Raw genomic sequence first — 15754 nt, forward strand, 5'->3', positions numbered from 1 at the left:
CAGTTTAAAATGACCAATATGGCTTTGAGTGACCTTTCACAAAATCATACAAAAAAACAAAACGTGGTAAATTATTATTATTATTATTATTATTATTATTATTATTATTATTATTATTATTATTATTATTATAAAGGTCAGAAGACACCGTTTGCTTTTTTCAGTTTCAGTTTGCAGCAACAATCAAATGAAAATTTAGTTAAATTCTGTTTTCTTTCTGACCCTAGTAAACTACTATTCCCACAATTCTTTGCGTTTAAAGGGTGCTGAACGGATGTTGACGGTTGCTGTACGATGAAACTGTGCGGCTTTTAATGCGCCCACGTAGCTTCCACTCTCAGACCAATACACTGTTAGACAGCTGTTAAGACGGAATTGGCACATTATGTCAGTCATTCTTTTGTTAAATAATAACATATATAAGTTATTTTTAAGTTTTTCAATCGATAGTTAGTAGTTTTAACGAAAGTCGTGCTATGATGAGGAGAAAGAGATAGTTCAACCGAAATAATGACCGCTGTCAGCTTCTTTTATGACACGAGGTTTTTCAATATGTACTTTTGTTCTGCTTGTATAGTATTGCTAAAATAATTTTACTGTATTAGACTCGGCTTGTGGCTGGCTATAGTGTGCTATTCTTGGTTGATGCGTTGTCCGACTGTTTCGTGAAGGCAACACAAGATAAACGACTGGAAAGCTGTATGCGGGCTGAAATATCCGGATAAAGCCCGAGGAAAGAAGAGGCTAGCTTCTCATGAATGGAGGAGCTTGATCTACACTTCCCGTAAATTTAATTTGTGTTTCTTTGCCGTCAGTGTTTGGTCCTTTAAAGCGGAAGCTAACAGTTCATGTTGTGACAGCTCAGCTTCCAAGCTAGCTAACATTAGATTAGCTTACACTGACAGCACTGATAACTGGGCGAAAGCTCTCAGTTCTCTGGTATTTATTCTACTAGTAGCCACTTTAGCGGTTTTACTTTACAGGGATAAAGTCAAGACATCAGGCCGTCTTTTTATAGCAACATACTTTAAGGGTAATTAAAGTCGGCGTGCTTTAATTTGCGAAAAGGGAAGCTCAGTCAGTGATATTCTGAACAACCCAGCATTGTTATTTATTCTTTATTTAGCCTCGATAAAGCCAATAAGTCTTATCTGTATGGGTGTAAGGTCACAAGTTAAACTTTAACTCTATGTCAAGAGCTAAACAGATGAAGAGCTATGACAAAAGACGAGTCTGCTTGCGTTTGTTTGCAGTAATATATCTCGTTATCCAGTTTTGATGGGATATTTTACAGACCTGCTTTTCACTGACATTGCTGTTCCTTAATATTAGCACCACCAGTAACTCTGTTGTGTAGATTAAGGCTCATTTTGCCTGTTTTGTCAATTAACATTTCTCCCAATGTAGTCAGCCACTATACCGTTAGCTTATTTAAAGTTTTAATAATGATGAGCTAAAACGACATGTAAAATAATAACTAACATCACCACCAATAACTGTCAGCAGATCCTACAGCAATCAGTTAAGGCTTGGAAAAGTCCTATTTCTAGAGCTTTTTGGAGTTCTGGCCCATATTAAGAGACTAGTTTGGGTTCCAGAAAAAGTCAATGAAATGCATCGTATTTCTTCTTTGATGTTTTACAGGTATAGATTAAGTCTGTTGCATCAAACTTGATAAAGATACACTTTTTAAAGTCTGCTTTTCCTTTCAGTTCTACAGTTTTGATTGCACAAATAAAAACATCTAGGCTGTTTTTATCTATCGAGTGCACGTTTTGGCATCACTTGCAGTTTAAAAGCTTCGAATGACTATATTTGGTGACTTATTTTTAAAAATGTAAATTTCATATGAGAGCTTAAGGCGCAGGGATTTGTAGATGTGACTTTCTCAGTTTGTGTTGTCTGATCAAAAATGCCGTCTGCTAAATTTAACTCACTGGCCGCATGTTGTTCAGAAGAAGACTACTTGTTAAACAAAATGCACACTGTACACAATCAGCTGAACTAGATTACCTTAAATGGTTGGATACTTTTGTGATGAATCATGTAAATGCTTTTCTAAATAAGTATGCCAGCTCTGGTAAAACATGTTTTTGATAGTGATGTTTTGTTAACTCCACTTTGTGTTATTTTAAGATTTATATGGGGTTGACTACTACTAACTACTGAGAAAAGTGACTGGAATTGTTACCATAATTCTATTTTTTGCCATGCTTTTCTATTTATTTACTACAAATATTACAGCCACTCATTCTTTGCCTGCAATATATTTAGTTTTAGATTGAAATAAGTATTTAAAATGATCTATTAGGTCTTGTGTTGTGTGGTGTCTCCCACTTGACGTTTTGCTTTTCTCACTCTTGTATATGTTTGTTTCTGCCGAACTCACAGGTCATGCATGCAGCTGGGCTCCTAATTGCACTTTGTACATCCCCAGCCCTTGAGACAATTTGCTAGTTGGAGGCTCTTCCTCCTCCTAAGGCTCCGCTTCTTCCCCCTGCCCCCATCAACCCCAGAGTTCCCTATGTTAACCCTCTTGAGCATGTTTTACTATATATGTCTGCGGCGGCGCTCCAGGAGTGGGACTCGAGGCGAGGCTCTGACCAGTCGGCGCGCCGTGGAATCTGGTCAGCGGGCCGTGCTGCCAGTCAGTGTTGAGGTGAAGCAGTACGCCAAGGAGGTTCTGGATTTCAGCTCCCACTATGGCAGTGAGAACAGTATGTCTTACACCATGTGGAACCTGGCAGGGGTCCCCAATGTTTACCCCAGTTCAGGGGACTTTACTCAGACAGCTGTATTCAGAGCCTACGGAACGTGGTGGGAACAGTGCGCCAGTGCTCCGCTACCTTTTCGTCGCATCCCTAATGACTTCTGCAGTCAGGATTACATTGAGCTGGGCTTTGAGGAGCCTGTCTATCCCACAGCAGTGGAGGTGTTTGAAACATACTACCCAGGAGCCATTGTACAGATTCTGGCCTGCTCTCACAATCCATTCTCTCAGAATCCACCCACTGATGTCAGGTAAGAGTTCTTTAAGTGTTTTTTTTTATATAACTCTCCAAAAACTATACAATACCCACATTAGCAATATACAAGGAGCTACACTAAAGGGATGGCCTATGGTCCTTGTCCATTTGTATATTTATCCATCCATTTTCTTAACCCGCTTTTCCATTCAGGGTGCGGGAGAGCTGGTACCTATCTCCAGCGGTCATTCTGCACGAGGCAGAGTACACTCTGGACAGGTCGCAAGTCCATCACAGGGCCACATAGAGACACATGAGACAGACAACCATTCACACTCTCACTCACACCTAGGGACAATTTAGAGTAATTTGTATATTTATTTATTGTAAACTGAGTTTAGTGCATGACATAAAATAGGCTTAGAAACATTGAATGGGCAGTTAGTGAAAAGTTGGGAAGGAGGCATTATTTCCATTGGATATTTTCCTTTTTTCTTATTATTTTAATGCCATTGTGCTTAGGTTTTATAGAAAAGTACAGTACTTTAGTGTCACTACATGCTCTTATATTGATCTGTGTCTATCCAAGAAGACCACCGAATATCCTACAGAGTGCACCAATATCAGTTTAACAACTTAAAAAAACCAAGCACAAGCTTTATTGTACAGACTTGAATCCACTTTCTGTTTTTTTTAGATGGGAAGTGTTGTGGTCAGGTGAGCCCACCAAAGCACTGACTCCCCAGGCACGACAGTTTGCCCCAAAAATCAAGCACATCAACTTCCCCACCAATCTGCTGCGCCTGGAGGTCAACAGCTCCCTACTGGACTACTACACTGAACTGGACGCTGTCATCCTGCGGGGAGTAAAAGAGAGACCCATGCTGGCACTTTATAAGATGCCCCTCATCGATATAAGTGACCTGAGCGACAGTGAGGAGGAGCTGTCTGACATCGGAGCTCCTTTTAGGCAAGGAGGAGACGGCAAGCATCAGAGGACAGGCAATGGCTACTTTGACAAACTGCCATATGAGGTGTGTACAAATGTTTTATGCCACATTGCTGTTAGAGCTCAAAATGTTTCACTGTGACCAACATAAAGTCCTACTTTAGGAGTTTCAGTATTCTTAGGTATGTTTATGTGCACCAAATTTACCAGCATTCTGAGCGAACAGGTGAACATCGTATCTCAGACACGTTCTGAAGCTGTTTTGATCTCATGTGCACTCGCAAACAGAGTCATTTTCATGTTGTCTGACGTGAGCTTTGAAACACCAGCAGAGCTCCTAATATTTGTTCTTTCATCTTCTCTCCAAACTGCTGTCATTAACAGTAGTCCTATCATTCTTTCTCTTTGAGAGGCACATAAACCTAGTGCAAAACACGCTGACTCATCACTGACCCTGCTCGTTCTGTTAAAGGCAGTCATACCAAAGAATGAAGTCAGACGTAGAAAAGGTTAGCCTGAACTATATCAAATGGTGCAGTTTGAAAATGTTTACTCCAGTAGTTTTTCAGCTATGTTGACATGCAATTCTGGTTGGCACTACATGTAAATGATGAGCTCAGCTGAATCTGCCGAAAGACCACATGGAGGCTTGAGCCACGTGATTCAGCTACATTTTGACGGCTGTAATCTATGTATGTAAACAAATGTGGCAAAATTGGACAAGCGTAGAATTCATACTTTACTAAACTAATTTGAGTGTAAATACTTATCAGTATGTCAGAATTCTCTGGCTTCTCCATCCCAAACGACTCTTCCATGGACGTCCATCGCTGAACTAGTTTCAGTCATTGTGGTTGTTCCCGTAGGTAACATTAGGGGTTGTTGGCAATGGGAGGGGAGCGGTGGAACAGAGGTTAAATGAGGCGAGCATGTGATCGGTAGGTTGTGGGTCCGAATCCCCAGACCAACACAAACTTTGGGTGGGGAAGATGAGGTGCCCACATCTGCCTCCATCCATCATAGCCCTCGAGCAAGGCCCTTACCCCTCCAGCCGGGCACTCTAGATGGCACCCAGATGTGTGTGATGGCAAAAAATACAGACAATGAGTTTCTCCTTTGGGGTTTAAAATATAAATAAAGAAATAAACATGGCATCTTACAATATTTTAATTTAAGAACACAATAACCACTTATATGAAATGCAGATTTTGCTTATTAATCAGTTTTATTGCTTTTTTAACTGGTCTTCATGACATTGTAATGAGTACCTCCGAATGTTAATCACTTCCTACAAGTCTATATTTTTATTTCTAGATGTAATGATCGGCTTTTTGGCTTCATATTAACCTTTTTTGTTCTTATTTACTCTTTCTGCTTGTTACCTCCCTCCCTTCTTCCCTTTTCTCCTTCTCCTGACCCCTCTCCCCGTCTTCCGTCCGCAGCTCATCCAGCTGATACTGAGCCACCTGACCCTGCCAGACCTCTGCCGTCTGGCCCAGACCTGCAAGCTGCTGCACCAGCACTGCTGCGACCCGCTGCAGTACACCCAGCTGAGTCTGCAGCCCTACTGGGCCCGGCTGAGTGACGCCTCCCTGGGACACCTGCAGAGCCGCTGCACCCTCCTCCAGAGGCTCAACCTGTCCTGGACTGGCAACCGCGGAGCTCTCACCCTGACAGGCTTCAGCAGGTCAGACTATCAGCGGGCCGCAAGTTCTGCAACTAGTAAAATGACCTTAGAAAAGTGGAAAATACTTACAAGTGCAAACAGTTTTGAAGGTGGATATTATTTTTTTTGACAAAAAACCCCCCCTGAAATTTCTTTTAAATTAAAATGAAATGAGAACTAAAAAAAAATCATTTAAGAAAACTAAAATGTTGCATCTTTTTATTTCTGTTCACTGTCTCCTTGCGCTTGTTTCTCTTCTGTTCTCTCCTCAGTTTTATGAAGGCCTGTGGTCTCAGTCTAGTCTGTCTGGAAATGTCATGCTGTCACTTCCTGAATGAAGCCTGTGTAGAGGTCATCTCCCAGACTTGTCCCGTGCTGCAGGAGCTCAATCTGTCGTCCTGCGACCGCCTCCACCCTCAGGCCTTCACACACATCTCCAAACTTACACACCTCCGCAGGCTGGTGCTCTACCGGACCAAGATAGAGGTAGGTGTGGTCCGCTGTCAAAGCTATGGACTTAAATGTGTGTTTGCTAAATCTATAGTGGGTTGTAAAAAAACTTAAGCCCCCCCGGTAATCTTTTTATTTTGCTGCCTTTCAACCTGGAATTTATGTATTTACTCCCACCTTGAGGGAGTGAATACATATGCATGCACCACTTTTAAGTCAACTAATCTGAGGTATTTTTTGTAGCGTTGTTACTTATAATCAAATCAAAAAAATCCAATCAAATTCCAGGTTGTAAGGTCACAAAATTGAAATATGAAATAGTTTTCATAAATAGGTTTAGTTTTATTAGGCTTTCTTGAAAAAATTATGAAATACTCAGAGATATGACTTTGCTATAGAAAGTTTAGAAGTTTTGCTTGCTGTTGTATAAATAATTAACAGAAGAAATGAAAAGCTTCATTCAAAATACTGCGTTCAGCCAAAAAAAATACAAGTTGGTAAACAGACTGTGAACGCTCACGTTTAAATGTACCGCACTTTTAGTGTTTAATAGCAGAAACAAACTGGAACGTTTTAGCCTTAGGATGTGTTCACACTAAATTCCAAAACAATTGCTGCGTTGTGTTACACATGCAACTACTGCTTATTTTTTATTTTGAAATAATTTGACAGCCAGCGAGCACTTGCTGGCAGACAGGGTAACACTGAAATGGTGATGATGAACAAGCATGTGATGGCTTAAAAATAATCGCAGACATATAATTTCAGGATGTAAATGGAGGTTGTGCAGTTTCTCACACTTGCCTTTCAGCTTGCCCTTTCTTCTCTCTGTCTCTGTATATGACAGCCCAAACGTTATTGTTTGACAAAGTCGTCTGTCAGGTAACCAGCAGAGCTGATTTCTCACTATATGTTGTGCTGGTGGAAATTTTTTTACCAAGTTGCACCTATTTTAGTTTGTATATTGAGTTGTGTTTTGACACCACCATATGTTTTTACTTTGTGTCTAATCTAAACACACCTTTTCTCAGCATCGGACACATGTGGGAGTGGAAGGCTTTTAATGATGGCCATTTCTGCTGAGAGATAATGGACTGTCTTGCATTTAAACCATTTATGATAAATTCCACTCTCTCCTTCAGCTGTACTGATGGTTTGTTCACCAGCTTCTCTGTTGGTGTCTTTTAAGTTGAACTTTCTCAGCTCAGAGTCCAGAGGACTTCAATGCATGTGTCCAGGGTTCAGACATGTCCGCTGTGTTTTGGTGCTGCACTTCAGCACCTTTGCAGCAGTCTTGGCAGTGTGGGCAATAGGCAGCGTAGACTTTTTTTGCGGTGGAGCCTGGCAGCTTACTGCAGGTTGTTTACGTCAGGACAGACAGTGTGAGCTGAGGCTCCTGACATCTCCGCTGTCATTACCCTGTCAGTGCTCTAATTAAATGACTAGCTCACCGGAGAGAGGCGCTTATGAAGATGCCAGACTGAGTTCAGCTCACGTACACACCCGTACACACCCATACACACACACACACACACAAGGCTTTCACTTTCATCTCTGACACTTTCTCCTGCTGCAGATGCACACGTGTTGGCAATTGCGGTGTTGAATTCCCATCTTTTCATCTTAGCTGCCGTGCCACAGGAGAGGTTACTGTCCACACTTTGCTTCACTCTCAGGAAATGTGGAAATGATCTGTTGTGTATTATTAAATCTCCTTAAATACTCAGTGTTATCAGACTGTTAAAATCTTTGTTGAAAACTTGTCTCCGGTACAGATTAAATAAAGCAACCTGCCTTCATTTTTTTTCCTCCTGTTTCCACTTTTACACCCTTTCTTTTCAAAAGCACAAATTGTTCCTTTCTTGACTTTCTGGTTGCTCTCTCAACAGCAAACAGCCATCCTGAACATCCTGACATTCTGCACAGAGCTGAGGCACCTCAACCTGGGCAGCTGTGTGAGGGTGAGAATGGGGAAAGGTTGTGATGATTGTAGATTGCACATAACTGTAAATAAACCTTGGACTATAGCTGTTTTTGGCTCATAGGACAAACTGGAGTGAAACCCAAAGTTTTTCACCTCTTGCTTCAGGACAAACACACACACTGCTGAACATACTCACAAACACACGATACGTAAAGACAAGGATTAACTGAGCTCATTTTTACTTGATAAGATTACCAGCTGCTATATTTTTTTAATTAACAGATTTCTTTTTACTAAATTCCTGTTAATTCACCTCAGACTCCCCCCTTTTGATTTCAGTTTTCACCAGGCTGTGATTAGGTCTGGATTAAAAGTTGGAACGGCGGAGGAACACTCTAAACTTGAGCAAAGACTCGTGCTTTAAAAATGACATCTACCTAATTATGGAAGTGGTTTCAAAATGACTGCCTGCATATTGATTGGAAGAAATCTAAAGTTAAGTTGATGTGTTTTGAATGGAGGGGTGGAGGGGGGTTTGGAAACAGCTCTCACTTTGTTTAATTTGAGGGCTGATCCTTGTTAGCTTCATCCCTTGCTGGCTTCACTTAGCTTTTCTATTAATTTTATAAGCTCCACACATACTGTATATGTTGAAAGGACAGTGAAGAGATGTGTGTCATTTGTCTCATTTAACAACCAGAGAAGAAAGGAACAATCTTTTATCTCAATGAAAGTTTTGTCCACTGAATTGGTCTGTCCTGCTTGTATGGCGTACATGTAGTTATTATGGACACACATTAATACTACTAATAAACTGTTTTTTCTATATCAACACAAACAGATTAATGAGCAAATCCTTTTTGTAATTATTTAGTGTTTCACAGTTTTAATGGGGGAGCTTTTGTAAATGAGCTGGGAACAGAACTCACCCCAACATTTTTTTTTTTTTTTTTTTACTTTCATCACAACGACTATTTTATTTTTAAAAGCTTTTAACACTGGACAACATTTGGGTTTTGTCCACAGACTCAAATCAGTTTTCAGGCTTTTTGTCAGATAACTAGTTTCTAAAGTTTATTGTTTATGCTCTTTGTAGGGGCGATCCCCGATTTTTCTGCTGTACTCCGCACTGTAATAGTGAGTGTAATGCATGTGTAAAAACACTTTCACCAACCCGAGTGTCTGACATAAGTGTTAACGCACAATAATAACAAAAAAAAACCAACACTTGTACACTAATTATTTATTGTTTTAAAAATGGGGACAATGCAAATTAATTAAACATGAGTACAATAGAAGCACATCATGTAAATGAGGCAGATTTAGTCAGACAGACTAGTTTTAATTTTTACTTCCTGGCAGGTTGATGGTACAAAATTAAAATTCCATTACAAGAACTAACAAAAAGCTCATGACTGATAAAATTACATAATCTGTAACTCTGCTACATGACTGATTGGTGTTTATTTCTCTTGTCTTTTCTGTAATCACCTCTGTAATCAGTATAGAAACCTGCGCAGCCCCTCTTGTCTTAGTTTGAATATCCTTCTGAGACTCTGAGAAATGTTCAGTGTGGAGTTTATTTTTCTGTGGCCAAGATCCCTACGCTGGCTGTTTAGTTATTAAAGGCACAATCTCGCTTTCATCTCTGGATGAAAGAACAAAAAGTGGCCAACATTACCTGCCACCAGGAAACGATAACAACCTGACAGAGAAGGTATCCTCTGTTTGGGCTTTGGTCCCTTGCTCGAGAAATTAAGGTTTAGTGCTACAAGCAAACTATTAATCAACTTTTTAATTAACATTTCCAAATTTTGTTAAAGCTAAACTAGGCAGACTGAGAGAATTGACTTTTGACTAACTCGATCATTAATTAAATCCTGCCTCTGTTGTTATTTCCTCAGTTCTGTTTGGCTGTCTAAAGCTTAAGATCCCCGCTTGAAAAGTGTAAATCAGTGGAAGTGAAAATCAGAATTTTGTTGTCTCTTCTATTAAAGCAGGCATGGTGACAACTTACAAATCAGAACTGATGAATCGGTTGCACCGGGTCAGGAAGTTGTTGTTTAAGTCTGAGTAGGTGCCCTCCATTAAGCTTCAGTATAAACACAGAACACACTGACGGGAGTAATCAGAGTAAAATGTCTCTTTTGTAGATTGAGGATTATGATGTTGTAGCCAGTATGCTGGCCGCTCGCAGTCGCTCACTCTGCTCTCTGGACCTGTGGCGCTGCAGAAACCTGACAGATCGAGGCCTGGCTGAGCTCGTTTCTGGCTGCAGGTAGGAAACACCAGCTCAGTACGGTAACACACAGTGGTGACAGAGCTGAACAGCTGGGGAGTGACCTCAGTGACCGTCACCAGTTTGTCACATGCGAGTCATTTGTAATTTGAAAATGCAAATTACAAACTGGAGTCTTCCCTGACCTTTACAACACACCGTGTTTCTAAATGTATGTACAGCGACTCAGTGTTGCTGCCGTAGACCACCATAAATTTGGTTTCTTGTGTGGTCTGTGTGCACTCAGGATGTTGGAGGAGCTCGACCTGGGTTGGTGCCCCACGCTGCAGAGCAGCACAGGTTGCTTCCAGCAGCTCGCCCGCTGCCTGCCACAGCTGCGAAAGCTCTTCCTCACGGCCAACCGCACCGTCTGTGACTCGGATATTGAGGAGCTCGCTGCCTGCTGCCCCTCGCTACAGCACCTCGACATACTCGGTATGCTCTTATCACTCATATGTTGCCATTTCTTTCTATTTTTTTTTAAATTAGAGACATCATTACGTTGCATATTTGTAATTATTGATGTTTATGAAGCAAAAATTGGCTCTGAGTACAGACCTCAAGCAGCCAGCCTCTTAGGAAAACATTCTGTGTGTAAAACAAGCAAAGGTTTCTGGATAATATCTTTATTATAGCTGTCTGCTTTACTCTTTTCTCCTGACCGTCATTACATTAAAGGATAAAAGACCACATCAAAGAGGAATGGTCCAAAGTGCACATTATGTCTGTCTGTCTTTTGCCCTCGTAAATAATGTAATATTTTGTTCCCATTCACCATCAGACAAAAAAAGTTATTTCATCTTTTTTTAATTCTAAGGTTTTACCTCTTCATCATGTAAAAGCTATTATATAAAATCAGCTGGTGTTTTTCAGATTTTCGAATTTGTGAACATAACCTCAGCTGAATGACATACACAACATATTACACAGTTTTATGATTAATTTTTTAAAAACTAAGTCAGAATGCAGAAGCAATGTTTAAATATAAATATATATAAATATTCAACTGGATTGAGCAGGATAAGTAGCAGCCAAATGTGTTTGATTGCTTGATCATCAGTGAAAAAGCAGAGGTTTTGTTAGTTTGCTGCTCTGGAGCATTCATGCAAAGGAGGACAAACATCTGCAATAAGTGCAGTTTAAAAGTTCAGAATAGCTACATGTAATATCTTTCCTTGTGCAATGTGTTCATGCAACATTTTGTACATTCCTCTTGGAAACAGGTACACGGTTGGTGAGCGTCGCCTCGCTCAAGAAACTCCTCCAGTCGTGTCCTCGGCTCATCCTCCTGGATGTCTCCTTCTGCTCGCAGTTAGACACGCGGGTCGTCCAAGAACTGTCCGGCCTCTTCCCCAAAGTGGCCATCAAGAAAAGTTTTACTCAGTGACCCCGCCATCGTCTCATTTCTCTCTGCCCACAGGCATCCTGTTGAGAGGGAGGCTGGCCGGCACATACTGCTCCGTAATGAGTCAGGGGCAGGTCAGATGCTGCAGGAGATTGTGTTCCTGCCTTTGCTCGTATCACGAGCGAGATCCTCTCTGAGCTGTCAGTAAATAATGCACTGGGACTGTGTGAGGAGGTTTTTAGGATTTTTTTTTTTTTTTTTTTTTACAGGCTGGACACAAACAGCTAAAGATTCCGAGTCTGCACAGTGTTCAGCACAAGAGTTTTTTTTTCTTTTCTTTTTTCTCTTGTTATTTTGTGGTGACATAAAATCAGGGACATTTCTGTAAAGCTGCTGTACAGGTTTTTTGGAGTATTAAACACCATTTACAGTTTTTATTGCCAAACAACACAAGATGAGAATCTCTGCCTTGATAAGAGATGCAACACACAAACAAAGCAACATCTGTGGCAAAAAAAACAAAAAAGGAGCACAGCAAGTGTGAAACGTACCTTTACCTTTTCTGGACGCTTATCGTCACGTTGATTTGAAGTCGGGGCCTTGCTTAGTGCCTTGTTAAAACACGGAACTGGTTTGTTATTCTCACAGACGTTACAAACATACCACTCTTACTGTTTAGGGTGTTTGACAAAATAAATGTAACGTAAAAAAAAATACACTTGAAAAGAAAACAGTGTTTGTTATTGATATTGATAATCATTTTTTAATGTATTTCTGGGGGTTGTAAGCCCTGACTGAAATTTTGAACACTTTTTATATTCTGAAACCATTTTAGGCATCAAGTTGTGGTTTAAAAACATAAAAAACACAATACGCACTTTTTCCACTTGACACAAATTTTTGTGTCTCTTTCACTTATTGCTTTGTTAACACAGGGCTCTTTGATGGTAGATGTTAAGGGGTGGACTGAGCCACTTAATGAAAGTTCTTACAGTACTGAGTAGAAGAGCTTATGCTGGCACACACTAAATTGACAGAAAGACACTTGGCTGGAAGTTATACTTCCTGTCATCTTGTCCGCTGTTTGGTCACGTACAGCAGGTCCTTTTAGGAACAATCCCTTTTGAGTTGTTTTGATCTGGGCTGGACACAATTGCTCAAGTAAGCTCAGATCATGCAAAGAATGTGAAGCGGTGCTTCTTTAAATTTGAGAAATAAGAGTGGTATATTTTAAACTCTGTGAGTTAACACGAGCGTCATTCTGAAGGCGTTTGTCAGCGTCCAGCCTGTTTGGTTTGCATTATAAGATCGCAGTTTGCTCCTTTTGTCTTCAAAGGTGTTTTTGGTTTAAAAGGTCAAATCAGAGAGATGCAGCTTTAGCTTTAATGCAGATATGCTAATTTGTGGTGTAACAAGCTGCAGACGCAAACACAAGCATGTCATCTTAGAAAAAACAGAAAGTCCCATCAGCAGCCCTTGTTCAAGAGGTGCACTGATGGTATCAAGGAAACATTTATACTCTTATAAAAAGAAGAAGAAAAAAAAATTGTTTTTGTTTTTTAAAGTATTATAAATGAAGAACTAAAGCTAGTACCTCATTGGACTGCCACTGCTGGTGACTAGTTGGCAAAAAGCATTCGCGAGGGAGTCTCCAGTGTGTCTCGCTACATCCTTAGGGGCTCTGAGTTTCCTCCCTGGAGTTGCAGACGCTGGCAGTTTTGTCGCTTAAGTTTTCAACATGTTCCCAAAAAATCCAACAAATTTTCTCTCAAAATAGTTTGAGTCGTCATGGGCATCTGAAACCCGTATTGATTTTGTTGTGGGCGTCCAACCTGTCTCAGGAGAGAGTTGTATTTTGACACTTGGACTGGAGTGTTCCTCTGACAGAAAGCATGCCCAGATCCAAAAAAAAAAAAAAGAAAACAGGCTCATGATATATAATATTGAAAAAACTGGTTCAAATCTACATTCAAGTAGACAGTCTATACAAAGTCTAAAGTCTATACAAAATTAACTGAGTCCGGTACAGTGTCTGCAAGAATAAGTCATGATTTTCAAACTTTGGTCACTTAAAACATGCCCTCGTGGCTTTCTAGTTGCTTGGTTGCAAACACTCAGAGTTCAGTGCGACTGCAATGGAAAATTTCCCTATTTTCTTGCAATGAGTCAAGATTGAGTCACCAACTAGTCTCCAGCTGTTGCAGCAAAGTGAGATACTACCTTAAGCCTTTATTCCCGTTAATTTCTAACAATTTGAAATGGAAAACAACCGAGTGTCTAAAGGCCAATCGTGCTGCTTTAAATGACAAAACTGATCTGACTGATAAATTCTGCTTTAAATATTCTGAACCCAACATGTTGATGTTTGTGTTGCAGCCGAGTGTCACCACATTTCCAGTGCTTTAGCTACATGAGATGATTTGATTCCACTGTAGTTTTTAAATGATCAAACTTGTGTTGGAGAGAACTTTCTGTTGGATTAATGTAGCTGTGGAAACTCATCGGGTATAACTGGCCTGCTCCAGGTTTGCCTCAGATTTGTCTTGGTTGAAACAGAGAAAGTTTTTGTCGGATCAGACGCTCTTAACATCAGCTCTCACAGTCCGCGGCACAAAGCATCGGTAAGCTATTCATTTAGGTTGGACGGATGTAGCTGTTTTACGTAGAAGTGAGATAATTGTGTTTGCTCTTTAAGATGGGAACAAATAGGTTTGTCCCCAGAAGTAACGCTATATTGAAAGATCCTGGTTTTGTGACGCGTTTTCTTCCATTCCCACTAAAATAAAGCTGAAGGAGGAGCCCCTAACGCTCCAAAACATGTAAACTGAGAATGGTCTTTTAAAACAAGACAGTGTCAATACATCCTTATTGTTCTCCAGCTCAGGGGTTATTTACACTGTTTTTGTGCATAATAATAATAATAATAATAATTAATAATAGTTGTTATTGTTATTATCATTGTAGAACAAATGTTTGACTCCAGAAACGAGGAACACCTGAGGTTTTTATTAAAACTTGCACCGGACTCAGTCAGATTTCTCTTGAACACAATCCGTTAGCACTAATCTAACTTAAACTAATCGATCTCCATGGTGTTGAATGCTGCAGTAGTTGTACATAGCTGTTGCTGATTATTTATTTCTGCCACAGGAAGCCACAGTGTCACTGTGGCAAAAGAGTTCGGGAAGATTTTTGATCTTTTTATTTTTTTTTCTTTGTAAGAAAACTTGAATTTTTCCTTGAACATGCTACTAGTAAATATTTGTGCCTTATACTCTTGTTTGAATGTGCTGTGATGTCTAAGTGGTGTAGATAGTAGTGAAGCGCTTTGCTTTGAACCTTCTTCAACCAAAGGAATTCACAGTAATTTGCCATATACTGTATATCAGCCATGTGAATTATTATGCAAAAATATTTATTTTCACTTCCCTGCGTGGTGTGATTGTGGATGCAGAAACAGTAATGTACAATCTCTTTTTTTTTAGTCTAGCTTTGTTTCCCTTTTAACGATGCTGTGCTGTTTGAGGTCCTCTGTGTGTTTGGTTTGAAGGTTTTGCTCGACCGATGCAGCTGGAGTTGAGGATCTTTTTTTATCTTGTGTACCTTTAAAATGCAGGTGAGCAACAGCAGTCGCAGATTTCCTGCCTCCAGTTATTGATTTTTCCTATTGTATCACAAGTTTGATTAAAAACTTTTAATATTGAACATTTTCTTTAAACTGTGATTGCATGCGGTGTGGTGTTTTTCTTTCTGCTTCTGAGTTTTGTTTGAACCTAAAATTGCATTTCTTAGACTCATAAGAAGTGCACACGTCAGTTTCCTGAACCAGACCAATGTAAGCTTTCATCTCTATTAGCTTTTGATATAATTCCTTCAGCGATGACTACAGCAGCGCAGTGAGAACAATGCATACTGTGTACAGTAATTAACAAACAGTATTCATTAGCTTAGCCCAGGGGTCTGTAACATGTGGCTCTGGAGTCACATGAGGCTCTTCAGCCTGTCTGCAGTGGCTCCTTGTACATTTGACCTAAATGAAATGAACTTGTTTATATTTAAACAAATAAAGGAAATGTTTTAGCTGTTTAGTCATTCAGACATTTGCAGTATTTGCATGAAAGTTCTGCAGCAGAATGACACAAATAATACAAGTGGGTTAGGCTGCCTGTTTAAACT

General features: G+C 40.1%; 1 protein-coding gene across 2 annotated transcripts; it reads left to right on the forward strand.

Annotated features, from left to right (window-relative positions):
* Nucleotides 1–324: 324 nt before the first annotated feature.
* Nucleotides 325–15302, forward strand: fbxl4 (F-box and leucine-rich repeat protein 4). Of its 2 annotated transcripts, XM_017413236.3 has the most exons (9): nt 326–784; nt 2392–3021; nt 3664–4000; nt 5358–5602; nt 5854–6067; nt 7921–7992; nt 10109–10233; nt 10481–10668; nt 11457–15302. In XM_017413236.3, exons 2-9 carry the CDS (start codon nt 2525–2527, stop codon nt 11618–11620), a joined length of 1842 nt encoding a protein of 613 aa, XP_017268725.1. In that variant the 5' UTR covers nt 326–784; nt 2392–2524; the 3' UTR covers nt 11621–15302. The 2 variants fall into 2 exon arrangements, with proteins under 2 accessions (XP_024861045.1, XP_017268725.1); XM_025005277.2 differs by lacking the exon at nt 7921–7992 and having other exon boundaries at nt 325–784.
* The last annotated feature ends 452 nt before the right edge of the window (nt 15303–15754 follow it).

This window comes from Kryptolebias marmoratus, linkage group LG16 (assembly GCF_001649575.2).
Source record: "Kryptolebias marmoratus isolate JLee-2015 linkage group LG16, ASM164957v2, whole genome shotgun sequence".
Lineage (NCBI taxonomy): Eukaryota > Metazoa > Chordata > Actinopteri > Cyprinodontiformes > Rivulidae > Kryptolebias > Kryptolebias marmoratus.